Source organism: Phacochoerus africanus, chromosome 11, assembly GCF_016906955.1.
Source record: "Phacochoerus africanus isolate WHEZ1 chromosome 11, ROS_Pafr_v1, whole genome shotgun sequence".
NCBI lineage: Eukaryota > Metazoa > Chordata > Mammalia > Artiodactyla > Suidae > Phacochoerus > Phacochoerus africanus.
In genome coordinates, this window is record NC_062554.1 from 35,839,856 (window position 1) to 35,865,890 (window position 26,035).

The window sequence follows — 26,035 nt, forward strand, 5'->3', positions numbered from 1 at the left end:
TTGGTTACTTAGTATGTTTCCTCCATTTCCTTTGCATTTGTGTGATGTCGACCCCATGCCTTTGTACAGGTTAGCCTGTTGGAATTGTTATTTTTTTATTTTTATTTTTTGTCTTTTCTAGGGCTGCACCCGTGGCATATGGAGGTTCCCAGGCTAGGGGTCTAATCGGAGCTGTAGCCGCCGGCCTACTCCAGAGCCACAGCAATGCCAGATCCAAGTTGCGTCTGTGACCTACACCACAGCTCACGGCAATGCCGAATCCTTGGCCACTGATCGAGGCCAGGGATCGAACCTGCAACCTCATGGTTCCTAGACGGATTCGTTAACCACTGAGCCATGACGGGCACTCCCTGGAATTGTTATTTTTAACATAAATTGTTCAAGATATTGGAGCTCGAGCAATTTGAACAAAGTAAAACGAAGAGTTGATTGAATTCAGGAATTAATCACATCATGGAAGCTATTAGTTAGTTATACTAATTGACCTGAATGACCCTGGATCACCCTATGTAAGCCAGAGCGGGAGCTAGTGAACATATGAGAAAAAGAAACATCTTAGAAATGACTCCAAAAGGAAGTAATATAAATAGTTCTGCCTTCTAGAAATATACAGTATTTCTAGGGAAGAGAAGATGTGTTGAATTTAAATTCTTAGATGATAAGTCCTCTTTACTTCTGTAGCCTGAGTCTTTTTGAGACTCTGAACAGTACCATGAAGTAGTAGAAACTCACATATTAAAAGCTGAGAGTTGGCATAAAACACAAATCCACATGTGCATGATTGGTGACAACATACTTTAAGGTATTATTGGAGTGAGAGAGGGTGTGCAGTAAGGAAAATTTATTTAGCAGGAGCCAAGAACAAACTTGTTAAGAGGTGGAATTTTTGGAAGGTTTAAATCAGAGCCTGTTGGACAGCCAGAGGTCAACAGGCTTGTCCAGTGAACAGATGAGGAGGCACATCCAAAAGTATTGGGATTGGTCAGTAGAGAAGACAGGTGGCCACACAACCAAGTCCTCAAAGAGGACAACAGTGCCTAAGGCAAAGTGGAGGGAAGGAGAAAAGGGAAGAAATAAAACAGGCCAAAAATAAGGCACTAAGGAGAGGCTGGAAATGAACCAGGGTGAGTGGAGAAGCTGTTCAGGAAGCCAGAAGATGAGAGCTGCCGAGCACATTCCTTCCCATGTCTGTGGGAGAGACAGCTTCTCAAACACAAGGATTCTGTTTGCAAGGCACTGATTTGTTCTCACAATATTTTTTGGAAAACGTAGGAAAAGAGAGGATTCCCATACTTCATTCTCAGTTTGTTGGAATATCAAATTTACTAGCAGAGGGAATTTTGGAGCTTGCAGTCATGGTTAAGGGTGTTCATATAGACCTTGGGCTTTTCTCCCAAGTGATGGGTTTGTAGCTATCTCAAATAAAATAACATGGGATTAGAAAAATGAAATCTTCTCATAAACCTGAAAGTCTAATGATTGATTTTCTTCTGGGCTTGTTTTCTTGCTGGTGGTGGCTGCTTTCTATTCTCTTCCAGAGTTCTATGGGAAGGGTGCTCTCTTTTGTTTTTGGCAGAATGTTGATCCAGGTATGCCTGTATTTCTACTGTAAATTTTTGTGGCGCTGCCTGAAATTTGTAATGAGAAAGCTGACTGGAAGATGTGAACTGCAACGGATTTGTTACAACACCAAGCCTGGAGCTTCTAGAACCATGAAAATCGGTAAGCATGAAACAAAGAAGTAAGCAAAATGTAGGCTTTCTGGGATTGATAACAGTGTTATATTTCTGTATAGTATTATAAACCACTTGTAAAAGATAATTTTTGAATGGCTTTTTAAATTATCTCTTTTACAGAAACATCACTGAGGGATTCAAAAAGTAAGGTAAGTAAAATTGTTGCTATATTTTTCAGCAACTTTTTACTTGGAGCCTGCCTCCATCATCAAAAAATAAACATTTTAAGGAACAAAAATAAACCTTTGGCTATGAATACTAATGCAAACTGAGAGGAAAGAATTGTTTTCCCATCACGAGCCATTGTATTTTTTACATGAGAGCAACCACTCATGAATTTCAAGACAGATTTGCGATGCATGTATTACTTTATTGTTGAATTAATCCTTTTTTTTTTTTTTGTCTTTTTGCTATTTCTTGGGCCGCTCCCAGGCTAGGGGTCGAATCAGAGCTGTAGCCACCGGCCTACGCCAGAGCCACAGCAACGCAGGATCCGAGCCGTGTCTGCAACCTACACCACAGCTCATGGCAACGCTGGATCGTTAACCCACTGAGCAAGGGCAGGGACCAAACCCACAACCTCATGGTTCCCAGTCAGATTGGTTAACCACTGCGCCACAACAGGAACTCCTAATTCTTCTTCTTCTTCTTTTTTTTTTTTAAGTACTTCTTTCCAAGTCATAAAATAAAATTTCCTTGAAAATAAGAGCAGTGTTAACTCTCTGGTATTTCCTCAATATCCAAACCATTTACCTTTATAATCAAGATTTTCCAAGAAAAGTAAAGAAGCCATTATGCTAGCATTTAAAGCACATGGCTAAGCATCCACATAAGAAAGAAAATCTGTTTTTTTCTCAAGATTCTTGAATATTTAATTTTTGGCATCCTTAAGACTATGTCCCCCATGTATTTCACATAGTCACAGACAAAATGCCCATTGACAATGGAAACTATCTATGTTGAGTGAGAAAAAAACAAATGTATTTCATATAAATAGCTTGAAACAAATGAAGATGATAAAAAATAATGTATACATTTTTGTTTTATGTTAATTATTTTAATTATGAAACTTATACTACCCCCACTGTAAAAGTATCAAATTTGCTGGAATTCAATACTAATCGGTTTTTGCTTTTTTTTTTTGTCTTTTTAGGGCCACTCATGTGGCATATGGAGGTTCCCATGCTAGGGGTCAAATCAGTGCCGTAGCTGCCGGCCACAGCCACAGCAACGTGGGATCCAAGCCGAGTATACAGCCTACACCACAGCTGACAGCAATGCCAGATCCTTAAACTACTGAGCGATGCCAGGGATTGAACCTGCATCCTCATGGATACTAGTCAGATTTCCACTGAGCCATGACAAGAGCTCCAGTTTTTGCTTTTAGTTTAGTTGATTATCTTCACATAGAACCTTTAAACAAATACTTGAAGCCCCTGTTTAAATAGACCCCACTTAAGAACCAGTGTTCATGACAAAAGAACTGATTGAAATTATGTTTTCCAGCTATTGCAGACTTCAGTGAGTGTTCACCCTGATGCTATTGAAAAAACTATAGAAGACATCATGGAACTGAAAAAAATTAACCCTGACATAAATCCACAGTAAGGATATATTTATTATGTCATAAATGTGGCCACATACTTAGTATTTCTAAATACTCTCTCTCCAAATATGCTTTCACTCTCTTTCTCTTCCCACCCCAGATAGTCATGTGCAATGTTTTGACTTTCAGGTGAAAAGTAAAGGAAAAGAAGGTGCTTTTTTCATATTTATAAATAGCAGCAACTTTGTACTGCTGTTGTGATTTATGCTTATGCTTCTGAGATGCAGTGAATGTTAAGAAATCTGATGGATGCCCCTGATATCAGACAATAAAATAAAAGGAGCCCATTCATCAGCAGTCACTCCATATGATGCTGTGTTTTACATTAACAGTAAATGTTCAAATTGTAAATGAGCCTGAGCTGATTCCCCCCTCCCCCCATAAAGAATATCCCTTCAGTTCATGACAGGCTGATAATCTTGGAGACAGTTTCAACCTGCCTGTCAAGAAGACAAGCATGTGTGGGAGGGAGAGATGGTTTTTACAGGAAGACTTTAGAACTTTGTTAATTTAGTCATCTCATCTTGGAAGTATTAAAATGCATTTGGCCAATGTAGATGACATTTAAAATTAGCTTTATATTTTCCATTGGGTACAGGGATTTTTCTGTAAAATTTTAGGCTAAGGATATTGGGTAGAATGAATTCGGTATGCAGATATATTCAGAGACAGTTTGAGTAGGTAACAATCAAACTGTCATTTAGATGTGCATACTCAAGAACTTCAGATGTTGTCTCTGAGACAAGCTTTTAATTGCCAAAGCTGAGCTGTAGTCAAAGGGAATTTCAGAGTGCACTTTGCATAGGTCTGTCTCTGGAGGGGGGTCTAGGTACCAGCTAATTGAGGCTCATCACAAAATTCATTTCCACATGGTTTCCTTAGCATTCTTCTGCAGATGCTTCAGGTAATTACAGCTTTTTTCTTCTTCAGCCATTAAATGTAATTTAAGTATACAATACATGTCTTTTTGAAAACTTCTGACATATTTATTTCTCTAGGAAGGTGGTAAGAATGCAATTCATTTTAAATTAAGTTGAACCAAAAATTTAAGATTACAATCAGGCGTGAAGACTATATGAGACTTAAAATTATACCTAGAGATCGGGTTACATTTAATTGCAAACCTTTTCTGCCTCTCTTATGAAAGTTATATATTTCATTCAGAAGCATCTCCTTACCACCTATTCTTTTGATTTCCTTTAGGGGAGAAAAAAATCCTTATAGGTTGTAGGTTGTATTTTTACATCTCAATATCAATTTTAGTGCTTCCCCTCCCCCCTAGAATAACATTGACAAAATGTGACTTTTAAAACCTTAATCAACTTTCTGGGAAAAAAAATCAAGAAATGCAGAGGGCTGGGGAACAGTCCTATGTTGATTTTATGAGTAATGACTGTGCTACTGTGCCCTTTTCCTTATTTTAAATCTCTTATTTAGTTTTTTGATGCTATGGTAACAAGTAATTATAAGGGCCATTTAACTGAACGTTCAATTTTATATAAGTTTAGTATTTTGGGTTATCTGACACGGCCCTCTGTATTTGAAATAAGTATATGATCCTAAAACTTAAAATTTTCTCATGTCCCCAACTTGAAACTTAATCTCTACACATCTCATCCCCCCAAAAAAGGTGATGATGACACTGTCATTGTGATTATGATGACCACCATTCCAACAAGTGCTTACATTTAGTGAGTAAATTAGGAGTCGGAGTATACTGGACAGCAACTCTTGGGTTAAATAATATGAAATCGCTATTGTTAAAGCACAAAAGTGAATAACTATGAAGAAATTAGCAGGAACGAATAAACATGAAATACCTTTAGGTTTTAGGGGTTTTTTTGGCCACACCCTCAGCATATGGAAGTTCCTGGGCTAGGGCTCGAATTCCAGCTGCAGCTGTGACCTGTGCTGCAGCTGAAGCAACACCAGATGCTTAACCCACTGCACTGAGAGCTGGAGATCGAACCTGAACCTCAGCAGTAACCTGAGCTGCTGCAAAGACAACACTGGGTCCCAACTGTGGGAACTCCTACCTTTAGATTTTAAAATGCCATCAAATGAGTACACGAGAATAATTTATGTGACAGTAGTTTATGGGAATAAAAGGATCTTGGTGATTATTTAGCCAGCTGTTTAATAAACTTGTAATATTATGCAACTCTTAAAGAGACCCTATTTACCTTCTGTGTTGTAGGAAAGAAAAACAGCATTCAGATCACAGGAAGTAATGAGCCTCTGCATGTCTCGCTTGCCTAATTGTTTTCTGTTCCAATGATACGTTTTAATGGACCATTCATCAACTATACATTCAAAGAAGGCTGAGCAAGATAGTAAAATATCTGAAAGTCATGTCCCATGAAAAGGAATTGAAGGAAGAGGGGATTTTTTTTTTTTTAACCCTGGAGAAGAGACTAGAAGGAAGAATTCCTCTCTTAAATAGGCATGGCAGGAAAAAGTGGAAATAAATATGCTCCGAGAACAGCATTTGAACCACCTGGTAATAAGGAAAGCAGATTTTGTTTCAGCATAAGAAAAAGCATTCAGCCAAGTAGAGCAGTCTTAATGGAATGGGAGATTTTCGTAGTGAGTTATTTCTCTTGGCATTGCTTTATCTATCAGGGATGCTCCCAAGCAGAGGTGTTTCTATTGTTGTTTGCATTTGTTTTGAACTTTTTCTTACCCCTAAGCCCCTGAAGACCATTTTTCTCTTTCTCTCTCTCACTGTCACGCTCTCTCCCTCTCTCTCCTTCTCCCTTTCTCTCTTCCTCTACCCCCTCCTCCCCCAGGCACATGCATGCGTGTGCCACACACACACCCTTCTGAAGTGTTTCTGATATATACACTCCCTAGGGGAACAAAATGATCCCTAAGAATCTTGATCATCTACATTTTGTACATCTTACTTTCAAATTATGTGCATAAAGAGATCCTTTGTTCTTAAGCTATATTGTTGCATTTTGGTTTAAGAAAAGGCTGGAATAAGAGTAAATTTTAGCCAAGTTCCACAACTGTCTATGCGGAGTTTCAGTTTTAAAAAATGTGCTTCTATTAAAAAGATCCTATTTGAACAATTTCCTAAATATTACATAAATATGGAAAGTCCCACTGTGCATACAAATGCCAAAGAATATGTTTTCATCTCTCATGTGTGTTTCTTTTGTTTTTCAACATCTTAGGCTGGGAATCTCTCTTCAGGCTTGCCTTCTGCAAATCGTTGGGTACAGAAACCTTATTGCAGATGTGGAAAAGTTGCGTAGAGAACCCTATGATTCTGAAAATCCCCAACATGAAGAAATGCTTCTTCAGGTTAGTCCTTGAACACATTCAGTTCTTCGCTTAGGTCAGCTAATGTTTGCCAAGTTCCTGCTGTGTGCTCAGCACTGCTCTGGATATGGGGACAGAGTGAATAAGGCATAACACTGAACTAACTGGTAAAGGCTACTTTTCTTGCTAGTTCAGATGTTGGAGGTGAATTTTTCATTAGAAAATTCATGTGAGAAGTGAAATATAAAGCCAGTTTTCTTCTGTGGTCTGGGAAAGCATCAGAGGTGATTTCTATGGGCTCTCACATTTGGCTGAAGTTTAGATTGTTTAACAGTGTTGAAAGCCAGTAGGAGCAATAGCATTTGTCAAAGAGTGACCTGGGATTTCCATTTACAACTTTTAATGGACATCAAAGAAGATGAAGTTGGTTTCTGCTTCAGCAATAGCCCCCTTGGGAAATTACCCAAGACCTTAATGCTGATTATTTATTCATGTAACTTGGAGAGTATTAGAAGAGGAGATAAAGGTTTATATATGGTATATTAAAGCTGTTGGAAGAATATGCAGTTATAAATACTCCTTCTTGAGTATCAAAGCAAAACCTTAAAAATCTCATATGATCTGATAGTGTATTATGACACATCAATAAAACTTTACCTCAAAAAACTGAATTTTGAGTTTAAAACAATTAAGACCAAAAATTAATACAAACCTTTAGAACTACTCATCTGAAATGTGTTATAAATTTGTTCCCAAAAGAGATGCTTTTTAGGATGGAGTGCTTCTTTGTCCTTTCTTAGAATTCAAAAAGGTAGTAACAAAATTGGAAGAAAACATTTGTTTAGCTGCCTTAACTTTAGTTTATTGAAAAATGTCAATAGAAGCTGTAATTTTAAAAATGTATCCTATTGTGTTTTGTGCAGAGTATTTGTGTGTGTGTGTGTGTGTGTGTGTGTAGATACTTAAGCAGATGACTCATTTGTCTCTACTAATTAGTGCAAGATCTGATGTGAATTATTAAAATTAAAGAGGCCTTTTTTTTGGGGGGGGGGGGTCTTTTTGCCATTTCTTGGGCCACTCCCTCAGGGTATGTGGAGGTTCCCAGGCTAGGGGTCTAATCAGAGCTGTAGCCACCAGCCTACACCAGAGCCACAGCAACGCGGGATCTGAGCCGCATCTGCAACCTACACCACAGCTCACGGCAAAGCCAGATCCTTAACCCACTGAGCAAGGCCATGGATCAAACCTGCAACCTCATAGTTCCTAGTCGGATTCGTTAACCACTGAGCCACAACGGGAACTCTGAGAGAGGCCTCTTTCTTAATAGTTTCTTCTTCCCTTTCTTTTCTGCTTAATTTTAGCTAACCTACTGGCTGAGCTTCATCTTTCTGATTGCCTTTTTTCTATGTTCTGATAGAGGCTGTCGAATTTAATAAAATGAACTCAAAATGGGAAATAAGGAGTTCCCATTGTGGCTCAGTGGAAGTGAATCTGACTAGCATCCATGAGGATGCAGGTTCAATCCCTGGCCTTGTTCATGGGTTAAAGATCCAGTGTTGCTGTGAGCTATGGAGTATGTTGCAGACGTGGCTCGGATCTGATGTTGCTGTGGCTGTGGTGTAGACCAGCAGCTACAGCTCTGATTCAACTCCTGGCCTGGGAACCTCCATATGCTGCACATGCAGCCCTAAAAAGAAAAAAAAAGAAAAAGAAAAAATGGGAAATAAGAAGTGATGAAAGAGGAGTTCCCATCGTGGCTCAGCAGAAACGAATCTGACTAGCATCTATGAGGATGCAGGTTCGATCCCTGGCCTGGCTTAGTGGGTTAAAGATCAGGTGTTGCCATGAGCTGTGGCGTAGGTCTCAGACACAGCTCGGATCTGGTGTTTCTGTGGCTGTGGCATAGACCAGCAGCTACAGCTCCAATTCGACTCCTAGCCTGGGAACTTCCATGTACCTGGGATACAGCACTAAATAGCCAAAACAAACAAACAAAAAGAAGTAATACAAGAGAAAAGTAGTATAATTAACAGACTGTACACAGACTCCTGAACAATTCATTAAAACTGCTGAAATGCCAGCTGAATGAATGACATTTGGGTACCAGGTATATATCATCTTAGTCAATCTGTTGTATGTGTGCTGGCACATAGGTTTCAACAAATATGGGTGAATGTATGAATTATTGTAGTCATTAGATACAGGTCAAGAACTTTTATGATATGACTTTTACTTGTGGTCATGATTTGAGTATGTATGTGTTATATTTTATTGTCACAGCCATAAGAGATAGGCAAGATCACTGTTCTTTATTTTTTCATCAACTTTATTTTAAAAAATTTTTATTGAAGCACAGTTGACATAAACAATATTATATGTTTCAGGTTATACAACACACTGAGTCACAATTTTTTAAAGTTATACTGCATTTGTACTTATAAACCATTGGGAGTTCCTATTGTGGCTCAGCAGTAACAAACCCAACTAGTATCTGTGAGGATATGGGTTTGATCCCTGGCCTCACTCAGTAGATTAAGGATTTGGCATTGCCATGAGCTGTGGTGTAGGTTGCAGACACAGCTGGGATCCTGAGTTACTGTCCATTCAACCCCCAGCCTGGAAACTTCCATGTGCCACAGGTGAGACTCTAAAAAACAAAGCAAAAAAAAAAAAATTGGGTATATTTCCTGTATTGTACAAAATACTGTAGCTTTTTTTTTTTTTTTTTAATTTTAGGACCACACCCGCCACATATTAAGGTTCCCAGGCTAGGGGGCCAATCAGAGCTGTAGCTGCTGGCCTACATCACAGCCACAGCAACATCAGATCTGAGCCACGCCTGCAAACCTACTCCACAGCTCAGAGCAACGCCAGATCCTTAACACAGTAAAACAAGGCCAGGGATTGAACCTGTGTCCTCAGAGATCTAGTCAGATTCATTTCCACTGAGCCACCACAGGAACTCCTATATTAGGTAACTTAAAGATGATAATATCTTTTGAGATTTATTCATCAACATTACTGATCTTTTTTTTGTTGTTGTTGTTGTTTGTTTTTTCTAGGGCCGTACCTGAAGCATATGGAGGTTCCCAGGCTAGGGATCTAGTCGGAGCTGTAGCTGCCGGCCTCCACCACAGCCACAGCAATGCGGGATCCGAGCCACATCTGCGACCTATACCACAGCTCAAGGCAATGCCAGATCCTTAACCCACTGAGCAAGGCCAGGGATGGAACCCGCAACCTCATGGTTCCTAGTCGGATTCATTTCTGCTGCACCATGATGGGAATTCCATTACTGATCTTTTTTATACTATGCTTGTTTACTCTCACCCCTGTTATAAGTGAGAAATAAAACTCCAGTTCAGTCCACTTTTCTTTTTATTAACAATGCTGCTTAAAGTTTCACTATAAAGTTAGATGATCATTTTCTGAAGCTTTGAATAATGTAACATCTTTAAGTTTTCCCTGTCTCCTCTTCCCTTTATTCTCTTCAATATTTTTAGGACTCCAAAGAACTTTTGTGGAAGACTCTGTGTGTGTGTGTGTATACATACATATACATATATATAAATATATACACACACTTACACATATATTTCTGATTAGAGAATAAACAAAACGATTAAAAACACTAAAATATAGAAGTATACATTCCACTGCCTTTAGAGCAATGACTTCACCACATGACATTTACCCTCTGAAAATTCCACTGTATTCTTATGAGAAGATGAGAGTGAAGAGATGAGGAGTTCCCATCGTGGCACAGTGGTTAAGGAATCCGACTAGGAACTATGAGGTTGCAGGTTCGATCCATGGCCTTGCTCAGTGGGTTAAGGATCTGGCGTTGCCATGAGCTGTGGTGTGGGTTGCAGACATGGCTTGGATCCCACGTTGCTGTGGCTCTGGTGTAGGCCGGTGGCTACAGCTCCGATTAGACCCCTAGCCTGGGAACCTCCACGTACCCTGAGGGAGTGGCCCAAGAAATGGCAAAAAGACAAAAAAAAAAAAAAGGCGGGGGGACGACCTGGTAGATGAAATAGTTTTTACCTCTCAGGCTCTCTGAAAAGGTCTTAGAATCTCTCCAGGAAATCTTCTGATCATACTTGGAGAATTGCTATCACAGATAATTGAAAGACGATCAAATCTTCAATTGTAATATATTTACATATATTCACCTTTGCAAAGCTCCTCCTAATAATGTAGTTTACTAAATTTGAGCCAGTAAGAAAGAGTATTATGTGTGTATATTAACAGGATAATTTTTTTCTTGTTTTCAGTTATGGAAATTCTTGAAGCCCAATACTCCACTGGAATCTCGGATTTCTAAGCAATGGTGTGAAATTGGGTTCCAAGGTGATGATCCTAAAACAGATTTTCGAGGAATGGGACTTTTGGGACTGTACAATTTGCAGTAAGTAAAATGGAGAGTGGTTGAGTTTTAAAGTGATGTTCTGGTCTCATGTTGAAATGGCAAAGTTGAGGGGGAGGGAGTGGGATGGACTGGGATTATGGGGTTAACAGATGCAAACTATTGCACTTGGAATGAAGAAGCAATGAGATCCTGCTGTATAGCACAGGGAACTATATCTAGTCACTTATGATGGAGCATGATGGAGGATTATGTGAGAAAAAGAAGGTATATATGTATATGTGACTGGGTCACTTTGCTGTACAGTAGAAAATTAACAGAACACTGTAAACCAACTAAAATGGAAAAAATAAAAATCATTTTTAAATAAATAAATAAATAAATGGCAAAGTGGAATTACTGGTCCAAAAAGCCACTTCCCAGAAGACTCCAAGAAAACATTCAAGTCTTCTGACTTGAGCTCAGATTCAAGAAGTTGTAAAAGCTACTACCATCTTCCTTTTATTTAGCAAACTTTATGAATTCTTTTAAGCAGATCTCAAATTTATTTTTAATTTTTTCATTATATGTGAAAACAGAGGAAAGATTATAAAGAACCCCCTTTGTACTGATCACCCAGACTCAGTAATTTTTGAGATTTTGCAATACTTGCAACACTTTAGTTTTGGTAGAAGTGTGTTAATGAAAAATCCTATACTGTGTCATTTTGCCCTCATATTTCAATATGTAACTCTAAAGACATCGATATTACCTTACATTAACCCCAAAGCCATTATTACACCTACCAAAATTAATAATGATTCTTTGATATCTCTATCCTGACCGTAATTCGAATTTCCCAGTTGTCTCAAAAATATCTTTTTATAGCTGGTTTGTTCTAATCCAGTTCCATACATTGCACTCAGTGATTGTATCTCACTGGCCTTTTTAAATTAAAGTAGTCTCTCCCCCTCTGTCCTGTCCTTTTGCCCCCATGTCATTAACTTGTGCATGATTCTGGGTCAACTGTCCTATATAATGTCCCATAGTCACAGATTTGGCTGTTTGCATTTGTACCCGTCCCTGGTATGTCCTGAAGGTGAGAGGTATTCAGAGAGGCTTGAATAGGTTCATATTGACATCATAGTGGGAGGCCTGCAGCATCTCTCAGTCCTGTGCTGAGATGGATCAGAGGAACCACAGGCTGATGGCTCCATTGTAAAGTCCCGCATCAGCCCTTAATCTAACCATTTCCTCCAGTGATCCTCACTGAACCAATTAATTGTCCAAAGAGTGCCTTTCTTTTTCTCTTATTCTTCCTATAGTGTTGGCTGGATTTCTGTAAAGACATTTCCCTTTATTAACTGTGGTTACTTGGTTTCTCTAAAATACAGGCAGGACAGCTCCTCAAGTAAAGAAGTTGCCAGTTTTCAGAGTGAGGAGTTGGTGCCCTGGATCCCTTATTAGTGATCAAACTTTTTTGTTGTTTTATCACTCTATTTTTAAATTATCATTTAACTTTTGATAATTAACATTATCAAAAATGCTTGGTTTTTGTATGCTTATTGAGATCCAGCTAATTGTACTCATTGGTTTTCTCATGAATATGTTGGATCATTTGTAGCCATTATTTTTCAAGCCAGAGGGAGTCCCTTTAGGTTGGTTCTTGTGTCCTTTGACACTTCCCTACTAGGAGAGTAGTGATATGTTTTTAAAAGAAATTAAGCTTTAGTCACTTTTAATGGCATTCATTCCCCCCGCCCCAAGAGCTTTGCTTTAGTTTTAAATTTAGGAAGTTTAATCACTCATTCTTTTTTTTAAGATGGTAAATTTTTACACAGTTTTAAAATGTTGCACTCCATTTATAGTTGGCTCTATTCTCTGTGTTGTACAATACATTCTTGGAGCCTATCTCACACCCAGTAGTTTGTGCGTCCCACCCCACCACCCCTATATGGTCCCTCCCCACTGGTATCCACTAGTTTGTTCATTTTATCTGAATAATCACCCATTCTTTTATGAAATGTTTTTGGGCTTTTTGGGTTTTTTTGTTTTTGTCTTTTGTCTTTTGTCCTTTTAGGGCTGCACCCATGGCATATGGAGGCTCCCAGGTTAGGGGTCGAATCAGGAGCTACAGCTGCCAGCCTACATACATCACAGCCGCAGCAACTCGGGATCTGAGCCACGTCTGTGACCTACGCCACAGCTCATGGCCACGCTGGATCCTTAACCCACTGAGCAAGGCTAGGGATCGAACCCGAAACCTCATGGTTCCTAGTCAGATTTGTTTCCGCTGCTCCACAAAGGGAACTCCCATGAAATGTTTTAAATGCTATGCTTTTATACAATTTGAATGAATAAAAAAGTAAATTTTGATGACAAAGGTGGTATTACAAATAAATGGGTAAATGATGAGCTTCAGATTAAGTAGAGCTGGAAAAATTGGCCTTGCATTGGAAAACAAAATTAAAATAAATCTCTTCCTCACCTCAGGTTACAATTTGAATGTCTAAAACAAATCTTTACAACTTTTAGGAGAAAATATTTAAGATATGTGAGTATGGAAGGATCTCTCTTTCATTCATTCATTCATTTTGCTTTTTAGGGCCCCCGCAGCATATGGAAGTTCCCAGGCTAGGGGTCAAATCAGAGCTACAGCTGCCAGCCACAGCCACAGCCACAGCCACAGCCACAGTCACAGCAATGCCATATCTGAGCTGCGTCTTCGACCTATACCACATCACAGCAATGCCGGATCCTTAACCAACTGAGTGAGGCCAGGGATCGAACCTGCATCCTCATGAATACTAGTCAGATTTGTTTCCAATGTACCACAGCAGGAACTCCCTGGAGAGATCTCTTAAAGACAAAAAACAAAAAAGCATAAACTAAAAGAAAAATAAGGAAATCTCACACACCTTCTGTAAGATAAGCCACCATAAATAAAATGAAAAAAAAGAGCCAAGATTGTTACCGAAATGATAAAAAATCCATATCTGATATATTATTCTTTATAGGCTTATTTGTCTTACTTATTTGAGGACACTTTTAAATATACTGGACCAAGGAATACAAACAGATGAGCTATCAAAGAATAGACCTAGATGACCAACAAAATTGGAAAGAAACTCAATTTCACTAATAATCATGGACATAGGTACTAAACACGCCAACTACCTTTGAAATTTTCTGAGAGGAAATTTAAGAGTTTGTTTTATCCTTCAGACATATGAGGGAAATATATACACATCAAGTGAAATAATATATGCTATAGTTTTATTTCATAATTGTCTTGATGAAGTACTCTTTATATTTTTGAGGATATATAAGCTTTTTGTATATGTTAGGAAACTTTATTGCCCCTTTCTTCCAAGAACAGAATTTTATTTTTAATGTTTCTAAGTTTCATAAGATATTTTCATCCAGAATCCTAAAACCCTATAAATATTCTTAAAAAAAAAAACACCCCAACACTTTTGAAATGCATCCTCTTTCACATCCTCTAGCTTCATCTTTTCTCTGCCCTTTGGCTGTCACATCCTCTTACCATGTCTCCTCATCCAGACATTTCTGCCTTCTGAGGGGTTTCATCCTTCCTTCTTCTAACTCTTCTTAATAAAAATGTCTTTAGCTCTCTGGAGAATGGCACAGTTCATAATTAAATTTTCAAACCTACTGGAATCATTCCTAAATCCATGTGGGTTTTACAAATGCTATATTATACTGCCATTATATTTGGAAAATTCTGTTATAGAAAGCTGTTCATTCTCTGGGAGTGCTGAAACAAGTGATACGCTTAGGCTGCTGTCCATCTCTGAATATAAAATGGCCTCAAATTGGATTGAAGTGAATGTATTCAACAGGTATGGAATTATGGTTTTCTTTCCCTCCAACTGCAGGTACTTTGCAGAAAGAGATGCTGCAGGAGCCCAGCAGGTCCTGTCTGATTCCCTTCATCCAAAATGCAGGTAATTTTTGAAAATAAAAGGTGGGTTAGGCTTTGTGGATTAGGTAGAATTAGCTTCATCTCCTAGATGGCTCTACCGATGAGATTTTTCAGGAGAGTCAACCCACCAGAATTGAGGCTTAAGGCTCTTTCAGACAAGCCTTTTGACAAGTGCTGAATAGGAAGGTGAAAATGTCAGGTACTTATTGCAGGATTTAGGATGTAAAGTGGCATCATTCAAGTGAAATATATACTTGAAGGGATTGATACCATCCCTGGTGTCTAGGAAGATTCAGGAGATGGACAGAGGAGAAAGTAGAGTGTGGCAGAAAGAGTTCAGAGACACGGGACCATAATAGGCGAATCGAGGGAAGAGTGGAAGTCATGAAGTCCAGGGACCAATTGAGAAAGTCTGAAATTGCTGAGGCTTTTTTTTTTCTTAGTAAAATTCTAGATTCTAAATTGTTTGCATTTTCACTTACCTTTGTAAATTTTTGTCTTTAACTGGTTACACTAAGGGATATCACTAAAGAGGAAATAAGGTATTTTTCTTTGCTTTTGTGTTTTCTTGCTTATATTTTATCTTAGAATAAGTATGGGTAAAAATTTTTAAAGAAATATAAATGCATGACAATTTTTCAAAAAGCAAACTTCCCAGTCTTTTATATCATGTAGTTTATTACATTTGGGCTGTTTTTGGTGAAGGAAAAACCAAATTAGACTGACCTGATAGAAAATGTCAAAGGGCCTTTCTACAGCTATGCTTATCAGAGAAATAGTTTGAACACTTCACCTAAAGGCTGAACACATTACCACACATGTTCTGACCCCATCTACTCCAAGGCCTTTTTACTTGAGAATTTTGCTGCACAGAGCAAATTTGCTTTTCTATAATGTATTTCTAATTGCATTATTATACGGAGTAGTAGTTATATATACATGCTTTAGTCACTCTTATTAAAAAGAGTTCTTCTATTTTGCATTCATGATTTTGTACCACTTTTTCCTTCTCAGCATGGCAATTCCTATTTGCTAAATAAATCCATAATTTTATTATAACCATTCTCAGAATTTATTAACAGATTGACTTTGGGTCTCCTTTCACACCTTACTATTAAACTCATTCTAGCTTTAATTGGCTAAGATTCATTAAATTATACTATACTTCACAAATTTATAATCTTTTATAAGGTTAAATTTTCATTTTCTTTACCTTTTATTTGCTTTGAGAAAAACACTAAAATCACTTACCTCTTTTTTCCTATATTACATGGTTAAAATCAAAAATTTTAACTACATTTTCTGAATTACCTGTTTCTATAAAGTAGAGACTCTGAACTCTCTCTAATTAAAACTGTCTGGAGAGTATCTGTGCACTGCCAGGTAGCATTCCTTGGAGGAGCGTCAGCTAGAAGACCTGGATCCTCCATGGTCCTTGGGAAATGACAATAAGCTTAAAATATTTTTTGATTAACCATTGGAGGAAGATTAATTTTGTCTATGAGCCATTCTCAAAGAAAGGCTTTATAGTTTTATATCCTGTGGTGGCCATCAGAGAGCAAGTGTTTGAGGGTTTGTGTGATTACCTTTTTTTAAAAAGAGGCTAGCATTTGTGTGTGTGCGTGCACGTGTTCACACACAATTTGTCCCTCAAACTACAATAAAATTGACTAGATGAAGTATTAATCACTTCAAATTGATAGCAAATGTCACTGAATACAAATCAGATTGTTTTGAAAATGCTGCTGTCCTTCACCAGTGCCTGAAAGAAAGTATATATTGACCCACTGTGATATCAACCTGGATTCCTCAGGCCCTGAATATTTCATGTGTTCAACAGGCAGAAGCCATATATACTAAGGAAGGATCTTTCCTGTCTGCCCTTCAGCAAGCATTATACATTATTGCTCTTATAGAGATATATCTATTGATGTAGCTTGAGGGATAAAGGTAGATTCAAGTTTAACAGGAGAATTTTGGTGGTTCACTTTGTTTGTTTCTTTGTTGTGTGTGTGTGTGTTTCCTGAAGAGGAGAATTCCTTCTCCTTGGGCCAGGATATCTTATAAGTAATCAAATGAGTGGAGGTCATTTGGCCTTTTCTTATATTTCCATTGCAGATAGAGTTTTAATTTAGCAAATACAGAGACACTATCTATTTATAAAGCTTTGTTGTAGCAAATCAGTGCTTATAAATCTGTTTATATAAAGTTTCTTAAATTTCCAACCTAATTTGCTTTGCTTTGTTTTTGTTTGTTTGTTTTTTTGTCTTTTTGCCTTTTCTAGGGCCGCTCCCGCGGCATATGGAGGTTCCCAGGCTAGGGGTCGAATTGGAGCTGTAGCCACCGGCCTCCGCCAGAGCCACAGCAATGCGGGATCCGAGCCATGTCTGCGACCCACACCACAGCTCACGGCAATGCCGGATTGTTAACCCACTGAGCAAGGGCAGGGATCGAACCCGCAACCTCATGGTTCCTAGTTGGATTTGTTAACCACTGCGCCACGATGGGAACTCTGGGAACTCCTAACTTGTTTTACTTTGGACATGAGTCTTTTGAGGGAAAAATCTCCTGATGCCTCTTTGGCTGGCACATTAGTTTGTTAATTGGCAGTTACACTTTAAAAAGAAGTGGCTTATTTTAACATGAATTAAAGACAGTTACTTTGAATTAGAGCCAGTCATTTATAGAGAAGAAAATATGTATAGTTAAATACCAGTTTTGCATCATGTTTTTGTGGACTTGTGCTGTATGTATATTACATGTGTATCTTTTAATGTAATGCTTGTAGTGTTTTATAAAAAACTCCCCCTTCTCCTACTTGGAAGCTAAATGTGCATAATAACTGTAGTTTTAAAATTTTTATTTAGTTCAAAGGCTAACCACTTTTTTAGTGTAGAATACTGAGTGAAAGTCCACTGGCCACAGAGAAGAGTGGAACATGGTTGCTGCCTACAAGACGCTGGCAGTGTGGAGGCGGATGAGAATAGGGGAAATAAGAAAGTACACAAGTAATAGAATGCAAGTCAATATTTTCAGAATGCTTTTATTATAGAACCCTTCTTCAAACAGTCTTATTCAGAAGTTCAAATTATGCAAATGAATTAAAAAGCTGCCATGGATTAGCTGTCTTAGTTTAACCAGAGGAAATGCCATAGCACTTGTTGAAATAGGATTTTGAAAATTTGTATGTTCTTCCCTCCCTCCTTCCCTTTCTTCTTTCCTTCCTGCTTTTTTCCACTAACTCATTTATTTATCAATAAACATTTTTTGACACCTCCTGTGTGCCAGACATCACAAATAAGGCAGAGTAGGATAAATACCATGAGATAAAGCCAAATGAAATGCAGTGGGAATCATGAGAGTGAGGTAGCGTCTTGTTAGAGGAGAGATACCAGGCAAAGTTTCATGAAGGAAGTATTTTTTGATGATTAATCGATAATATAAAAAATATCAGGAGTTCCCATTGTGGCCCAGCAGAAATGAATATGACTAGGAACCATGAGGTTGTGGGTTCAATCCCTGGCCTCGCTCAGTGGGTTAAGGATCTGGCGTTGCCATGAGCTGTGGTGTAGGTTGCAGACGTGGCTTGGATCCTGCATTGCTGTGGCTCTGGTGTAGACCTGCGGCTGTAGCTCCGATTAGACCCCTAGCCTGGGAACCTCCATATGCCGTGGGTGGGGCCCTAAAAAAAGGCAAAAAAAAAAATCTTAATGTTTGGCCTTTAGGTCTGTCTCTTACTGCTATACTAAAGTGAATAGGGGATAATTCACATAACCTTAAATAATTCCATTCTTGAGTTCCATATAAATTGTACTGTGGCTTTTTAATTAATAACATTTAAATCGATTACTGCTTGATAAGTAAGTTACAGACATCCCCACAGCTAATCAGTAGTTTTAATAAAAAAAGAGAATACATACTGATTAGAGGTCAAATCTTATTTATTTATTTATTCATTCATCCATTCAGCAAATTCAGCAAAGCAGAATGGGAGAAGAAAAGGATGGATAAAGCAATTGGGTGAGTGTGGAGAACGCTGTAAAAGTCAAGGATGAAAATCCATGTGTCCTGATGGAAGTATATAATCCAGTTGAATTTTGAAGAGAACCTGTTTATATGTTTTTTGATTTGTATGATTATATGATATTACATATGAGGTTTAGAAGATTATAATATGGAAATAATTTTCAAAAATCATAATTTGTAATTATATTTACTATTTTCTTTTAAGGATTTCTATCAAGTATCGGGCTATTAGATAAAAATTTACTCTAGAAGTTTTATTTTATGATGCCCCATTTCATCCAAAAGTATTTATGAATAGAGGACTCCTTTTTTTATGTATATATGCTGAATTTATATTACCAGAGAGGACTTAAGAATTCAGTTTCATTTAATTTTGGATAAACATGCAGAAAACAAACTAGAAAATATAAACCTAGTGTTAAGATACAGAGTAAATTTTTCCTCATTTTAAAAGTAATATATGATTTCTTATAGAAAATTTTAAAAATATAGGAAAGTAAACAAAAAACCCTAATATTATTACTCTAACATATTCATATTAATATTTTGTGGCATTTCATTCTAGCCTATTTTCTGTGCACATTTATGTGTAATGATAAAACTTGGCTTGTCCTATACATAGTGTTTATATCTTACTAAATAATCTTTAGGAATATAGCTTGTATTAGCTGTAATATGTCATATGAGATTACCGTAATTTATTTCAGCAATCGTCTTCTTTAGGATGTATGAATAGTTTGCATGTCTTTGCCATATAAATAATGCTATAATGACTGTTCCTGCTTATATAGCTTTGTCATTTTCTTATTTTTTTCCTGTCATATATTTGGGAATGGAATTATCATAACAAAGTATATGAACTCTCAATTCTCTTATTACATTATCAAAATTTTCTGGTAATTTATAAGATTCAAGGTTTTGATAAGGTGAGAAGGGAAAGGAAATTCTGCCACTCTGACATGTTAATAGTAATTTTAAAATCAAATTATCATTTTTTGAAATGCTTATTTGCCAGAGTTGACAGGCAGTTGGTATTGTGGTTTGCCTTTTACAGGTACTCATTTGCAATTGTGGGCATCAATATAACCGATCTGGCATATAATCTACTGGTGAGCGGAGCTCTGAAAACTCACTTCTACAACATCGCCCCAGAAGCCCCAACATTGTCTCATTTCCAGCAGACGTTCTGTAAGTGTCCTCTTGCTTAATTGTTGAGATAAGTTTCTGTAGAACACTCTACACAAGGGTTGAAGCTGAGAGATCTTTGTGATTCAGCTGCTTTGGAGCCTTTTGTGTGTGTGTGTGTGTGTGTGTGTGTGTCTCTCTCTCTATCTTTTTTTTTTTAAGGCTGCACCCGAGGCATTTGGAGGTTCCCAGGCTAGGAGTCAAATCGGAGCTACACCTGCCGGCCTACACCACAGTGATAGCAATGCCAGATCCTAGCCACACATTCGACCTACACCACAGCTCACACCAACGTGGGATCCTTAACCTGAGGATTGAGGCCAGGGATCGAACTTGCGTCCTCATGGATGCTAGTCAGATTCATTTCCGCTGAGCCATGACGGGATCTCCTGCTTCGGAGCTTTTGAACTTCCTCCTTTGGTTTTGATTTTGGTTTCTTGTTCAAAATCTACGCATCTTTTCAGGCACTATGGATCTTTTCTCATTCCCAGCTCTTGCCTAATATTCAGTTGTCTCAACTTCCAATCTGAGTTGAAGACATTCTAGATGTCTTTCTCCCTCTGATCCGGCATGGCATAGCACTTAGGAGTGTAGGCTCTGAAGACAGCCTGAGTTGACTCCCAGATCTATGTTTACTAACCTTTCTAAGCCTTCAGCGATTTCATGTATAAAATGAGTCCTTTCCTCATAGAATTGCTCTGGAGGTAAAATGATACAAGATGAAAAGGTTTTATAAGCTACTTCCATAGTTGGCACTCAGTGAACATTACACAGAGGAGGTGGTGGGTTCGTGGGTGATGTAGATGGTGGTGGAATTGTCACTGGTAGTGGTTTTACTGCTGCCACTGCTACTGCTACAGTGGGCAGTGTTTGTGTAGATGTAGTAGAGGGAAGTATTATTGACCTGAACCAGAGCCTTCTGTTGTCCTTGCCTGAGGGGTATCCTTTAGGATTGTAGTTGGGCTGAGGTTTCAGAAAATATAGACCAAGACTGTTCAGTGGAGCCCGGGGATGTTACTCTCTATTTTTAGAGGCAGGATCCTAAAATGTAGCTATGTCACTATGGTCTTTGCAGACCAACACAAACTGCGAGCTAGTCTACCAAGTCATAAGGCAACCTAAGCAACTTACAGGAAAATGTCTTTTAAATCATTTAAACCATACTAGCTGCACTGGAGACCTCCTACCTCAGCTTTCTTAACAAGAAAATTTCAAAATTTTTATGCTTCTTTCAGCCTTTTTTCTGCTATTAAGTTGCTAAACAAGTCTGCCACTCTTTCTAAGTATGGTTAAGACAGTTATTTCACCCCAAAGCTACCGCAGGAGAGTATTGGTCCCAGTTCATTTTTAAAATGTGATAAAGTCACAAGTTAACAGCAATTTATTTTACCTAAATTCATAAACTAATAGTGATTATGTTATCTAGGATTCTCTCTTCTTTTATATCTGCTTAGTCAGGACTTCTAGTTGAAGATGATATAATTAATGTATGCATTATGCTTCCTTCTGAGACTTCACTAAAGTGAATATAAAAGGATTTTTCTAAAAAATCATAAACCCACAAGGATAGGAAAAATCATAAACAAGGAACAAAAACCTCATTTTGAAAGCTGGAAAACAGATTAAGTGATGAACGAGTTAGTAGTCTTAATAGAGCAAATACCAAACAAGTAGGGTGGAAAGGTAAGGAGTAACCTGGGAGTTCTGGTCATGGCTTAGAGGGTTAAGGACCTGATGTTGTCTCTGTGAGGATTCAGGTTCAATCCCTGGCCTCACTCAGTGGGTTAAGGATCCAGCATTGCCACAAGCTGTAGCGTAGGTCACAGATGCAGCTCTGAACTGGTGTTGCTATCACTGCCAGTTGCATTTCTGATTTGACCCCTGGCCCGAGAACTTCCATATGCCACAGGTGCAGCTGTTAAAAACAGCAACAAAAAAAGAAGCAACCTGATTTATTTCACAGGACTCCCCCAAAGATTTAGGAATTGGCAGCATTAGGTATCTCAGAAAACAGGAGTTAACATAAGACCCAAAATAACAAGATTGCTTGGGAAGTTCCTGTTGTGGCCCAGCAGAAACGAATCTGACTAGTATCCATGAGAATGTGAGTTCAATCTCTGACCTCACTCAGTGGGTCAGGGATCTGGTGTTACCATAAGCTTTGGTATAGGTTACAGGTGAGCCTCAGATCCTGTGTTGCTGTGGCTGTGATGTAGGCCGGCAGCTGTAGCTCAGATTCGACCCCTAGCCTGGGAATTTCCATGAGCTGCTAATGTGGCCCTAAAAAGCAAAAAAAAAAAAAAAGAAGAAGAAGAAGAAAAAGATTGCTTGAAAGTACATTAAGAAGCTCTTAGAGGCCTAAATCCTCTTTCCCAGGAGACAGCTTCTGTCCTTCCCCCTCCTCAGGAGAGGCTGGCACTTTCCAGAGAAAAAGAAAAGGTCTGGTCTGATGAGAATCAGGTACAGGTGATGGCAAACCATACTGAAAGTGATGAAGAAGATTCAACCCAGGCTCCTTCTCCTACCCACTTCCCTTCACTTGGCATCCAGTCAAGAGAATGACAGGGCTTCTCTGAAACTTGAACATTCCAAGAAAAAATAGCTGAAGATGCTGACCTCTGCATCTCCCCAGTGAAACAGCCCAGTCATGTCACTCTAAAGTCATGCTCACAGCCAACAAACCCTACCTATGTGCTCAGAGCTCCCAGTCAGCTTTTAATCCAGTTGGCTTTTCTTAGTAAAAAATATTCACAGACAGCCAAGGGTTTTCAGATGTTTGAGTGTGATGGTTAAAAACATGTCCTCAAATTCTTTGACATTCCTCCCATTAAGAAATAGATTTAAAAATGAAAAGAAAACCTACAGAATGGAAGAAAACAGCTGCAAACGATGCAGCCAACAAGGGCTTAATCTCCAAAATTTATACAAACAACTCATACAACTCAACAACAAAAAAACAACCCAAACAAAAAATGGACAGAAGGAGTTCCTGTTGTGACACAGCAGAAATGAATCAGACTAGGAACCTCAAGGTTGCAGGTTCAATCCCTGGCCTCACTCAGTGGGTTAAGGATCTGGAGTTTCCATGGTGTGTTGCCATGAGCTGTGGTGTAGGTCACAGACGCAGCCCAGATCTGGCATTGCTGTGGTGTGGTGTAGTCCAGCAGGTACAGCTCTGATTGGACCCCTGGCCTGGGAACCTCCATATGCTGCAGGTGCGGCCCTAAAAAGCAAAAAAAAAAAAAAAAAAAAAAAAAAAAGACAGAAGACCTAAATAAACATTTCTCCAGAAAAGACATACAAATAGCCAGTAGGTACATGAAAAGATGCTCAACATCACTAATTATTAGAGAATTGCAAATCAAAACTACGATGAGGTACCATTTCACACTGGTCAGAGTGGCTATCACTAATAAGTCTCAAATAACAAATGCTGGAGAGGGTGTGGAGAAAAGGGAATCTTTCTACACTGTTGGTGGGAATGTGAATTGGTATGACTATTATGGAAAACAGTATGGCAGTTCCTCAGAAAACTAAATGGAAGTACCATATGATCTAGCAATCCCACTCCTGGGCATATGTCTGAATAAAACTATAATTCAAGGAGTTCCCATTGTGGCTCAGTGGGTTACAAACCTGACTAGTGTCCATGAGGATACAGGTTCGATCCCTGGCCTTGCTCAGTGGATTAAGGATCTGGCATTGCTGTGAGCTGTTGTGTAGGTCACAGACGTGGCTTGGATCTGGCATTGCTGTGGCTATGGCTTAGGCAGGCAGCTGCAGCTCCTATTCAACCCCTAGGCTGGGAACTTACATGTGCCCACACCTGCAGCCCTAAAAAGCAAAACAAACAAACAAACAAAAAACTATAATTCAAAAAGATACATGCATCCCTATGTTCATAGCAGCACTATTCACAATAGCTAGGACATGGAAACAACCTAAATGTCCATCTACAGATGAATGGATAAAGACGATGTGGTACATATATATAATGGGATGCTGCTCAGTCATAAAAAAAGAACAAAATTATGCCATTAGCAGCAACACAAATCCAGAGATTCTCATACTAAGTGAAGTAAGAGAAAGGCAAATACCATATGATATCACTTATATATGGAATCTAAAATATAGACAAATGAACCTATCTACAAAACAGAAACAAACTCATAGAAATACAGACTTGGTGGTTTCCAAGGGGGAGGGACAAGTGAGTGAGATGGCCTGAGAGTTTGGAGTTAGTAGATGCAAACTATTACACTTAGAATAACAAGCACTAAGGTCCTGCTATATAGCACAGGGAACTATATCCAATCTCCTGGGATAAGAACATGATTGAAAATAATATAAGAAAGAGAAGATGGGAGTTCCTGTTGTGGCTCAGTGGAAATGAATCCAACTGGTATCCTTGAGGATTCAGATTTCAATCCCTGGCCTTGCTCAGTGGGTTAAGGATCCAGCATTTCCGTGAGCTGTAATGTAGGTCACAGATGCAGCTCGAATCCCACATTGCTGTGGCTGTGATGAAGGCAGGCAGCTGTAGCTCCAGTTTGACCCCTAGCCTGGGAACTTCCATATGTCACAAGTGCAGCCCTAAAAAGTAAAGGAAAAAAAGAAAAGAGAGAGAAAGAGAGAGAAAGAGAGAGAAAGAAAGAAAGAAAGAAAGAAAGAAAGAAAGAAAGAAAGAAAGAGAAAGAAGGAAAAGAAAGAAATTGAGAACTAAAGAACTAAAGAATGAACTAGTAAGCACCAACATAATAGATTAAAATGGATTCACACTGAGGTCCATATCATTGTGAAACGTTATGACACAGGAAAGAGGTGATTCTAAAAATTTCCAAATCTGGACCCCAAAATAATTCCTGATCTGTCATAATAAGATTTGGGAATCAAGATGACATTAGACTTCTCAATAGCAGCATGGTATTCTAGAAGGCAAGGAAATAATGTCTTCAAAAATTTAAGAAGATATTTTTTAAATCTAAGGGAATTTGATTTCTAATTTAGAATTCTATACCCAGTCCAACTTACCAATTAAGTGTGGGAATAAAATAAACAATTTTTGGAACACAAGGTCCTTCAACATTTTACCTTCTTGAGCCTTATTAGGAAACTCTTAAAGGATATATTTCCACAAAATAAGAGAGTAATCCTAAGAGAATTGGGGGTCCAGAAAGCAGGAAATCTATCACAGAAGAAAAGTGAAGAGAATCTTCAAAATGAAGGAAATGAAAAAATCAAGCAATGGAAAATGTGTTATTTAGAGCTAAGGCAGTCAGTAATCAAAAGAATCAGCTGAAAGAGTTTAAATAATGCTTTAAGGAAGCACTTATTAGGACAGGAAGTGCTGCTAGGTTTTGTTTTCTTTTTGTAATAAGACTTATTAAACTATTTGACTCTAAAATATGTGCATATACAGTCTGAACAAAAATATGTGCATATATAGTCTGAACAAAAACAAAGAGCCAATTTAAAAATATATACATTTTATGACTTGTTAGTGGAAAATGGAAGTCCCTTCCATTTATTATTACAGCTCCTACTTTGACAACTAGATGATTATTTTTACTCCTGTAACAATTCTGACAATTTCCACCAAATAATATTGAAGTTTTACCACAGATCAGATTCTGTGTTGAGGAAGGCAGACACCTAAACAAGCAATTAAAATACAGTGGGGGAGTTCCCGTTGTGGCTCAGTGGTTAACAAATCCGACTAGGAACCATGAGGTTGCGGGTTTGATCCCTGGACTTGCTCAGTGGGTTAAGGATCTGGCGTTGCCGTGAGCTGTGGTGTAGGTCGCAGACGTGGCTTGGATCCCACATTGCTGTGGCTCTGGCATAGGCCGGTGGCTACAGCTCCGATTCGATCCCACATTGCTGTGGCTCTGGCATAGGCCGGTGGCTACAGCTCCGATTTG

At 38.5% G+C, this 26,035-nt stretch overlaps 1 protein-coding gene across 4 annotated transcripts in view; it reads left to right on the forward strand.

Annotated features, from left to right (window-relative positions):
* Window positions 1–26,035, forward strand: part of ELMOD1 (ELMO domain containing 1) — a 62,462-nt gene that overhangs the window by 30,074 nt on the left and 6,353 nt on the right. For 3 of the 4 annotated variants that reach the window (XM_047753540.1, XM_047753542.1, XM_047753539.1), the window contains exons 2-9: window positions 1,539–1,722; window positions 1,857–1,885; window positions 3,243–3,340; window positions 6,522–6,651; window positions 10,887–11,020; window positions 14,857–14,925; window positions 18,873–18,923; window positions 19,984–20,117. In XM_047753540.1, the coding sequence (XP_047609496.1) occupies window positions 1,545–1,722; window positions 1,857–1,885; window positions 3,243–3,340; window positions 6,522–6,651; window positions 10,887–11,020; window positions 14,857–14,925; window positions 18,873–18,923; window positions 19,984–20,117 (823 nt within the window). In that variant the 5' untranslated portion in view covers window positions 1,539–1,544. The remainder of the gene's footprint in view (window positions 1–1,538; window positions 1,723–1,856; window positions 1,886–3,242; window positions 3,341–6,521; window positions 6,652–10,886; window positions 11,021–14,856; window positions 14,926–18,872; window positions 18,924–19,983; window positions 20,118–26,035) is intronic. The other variant, XM_047753541.1, reaches the window with a different exon arrangement.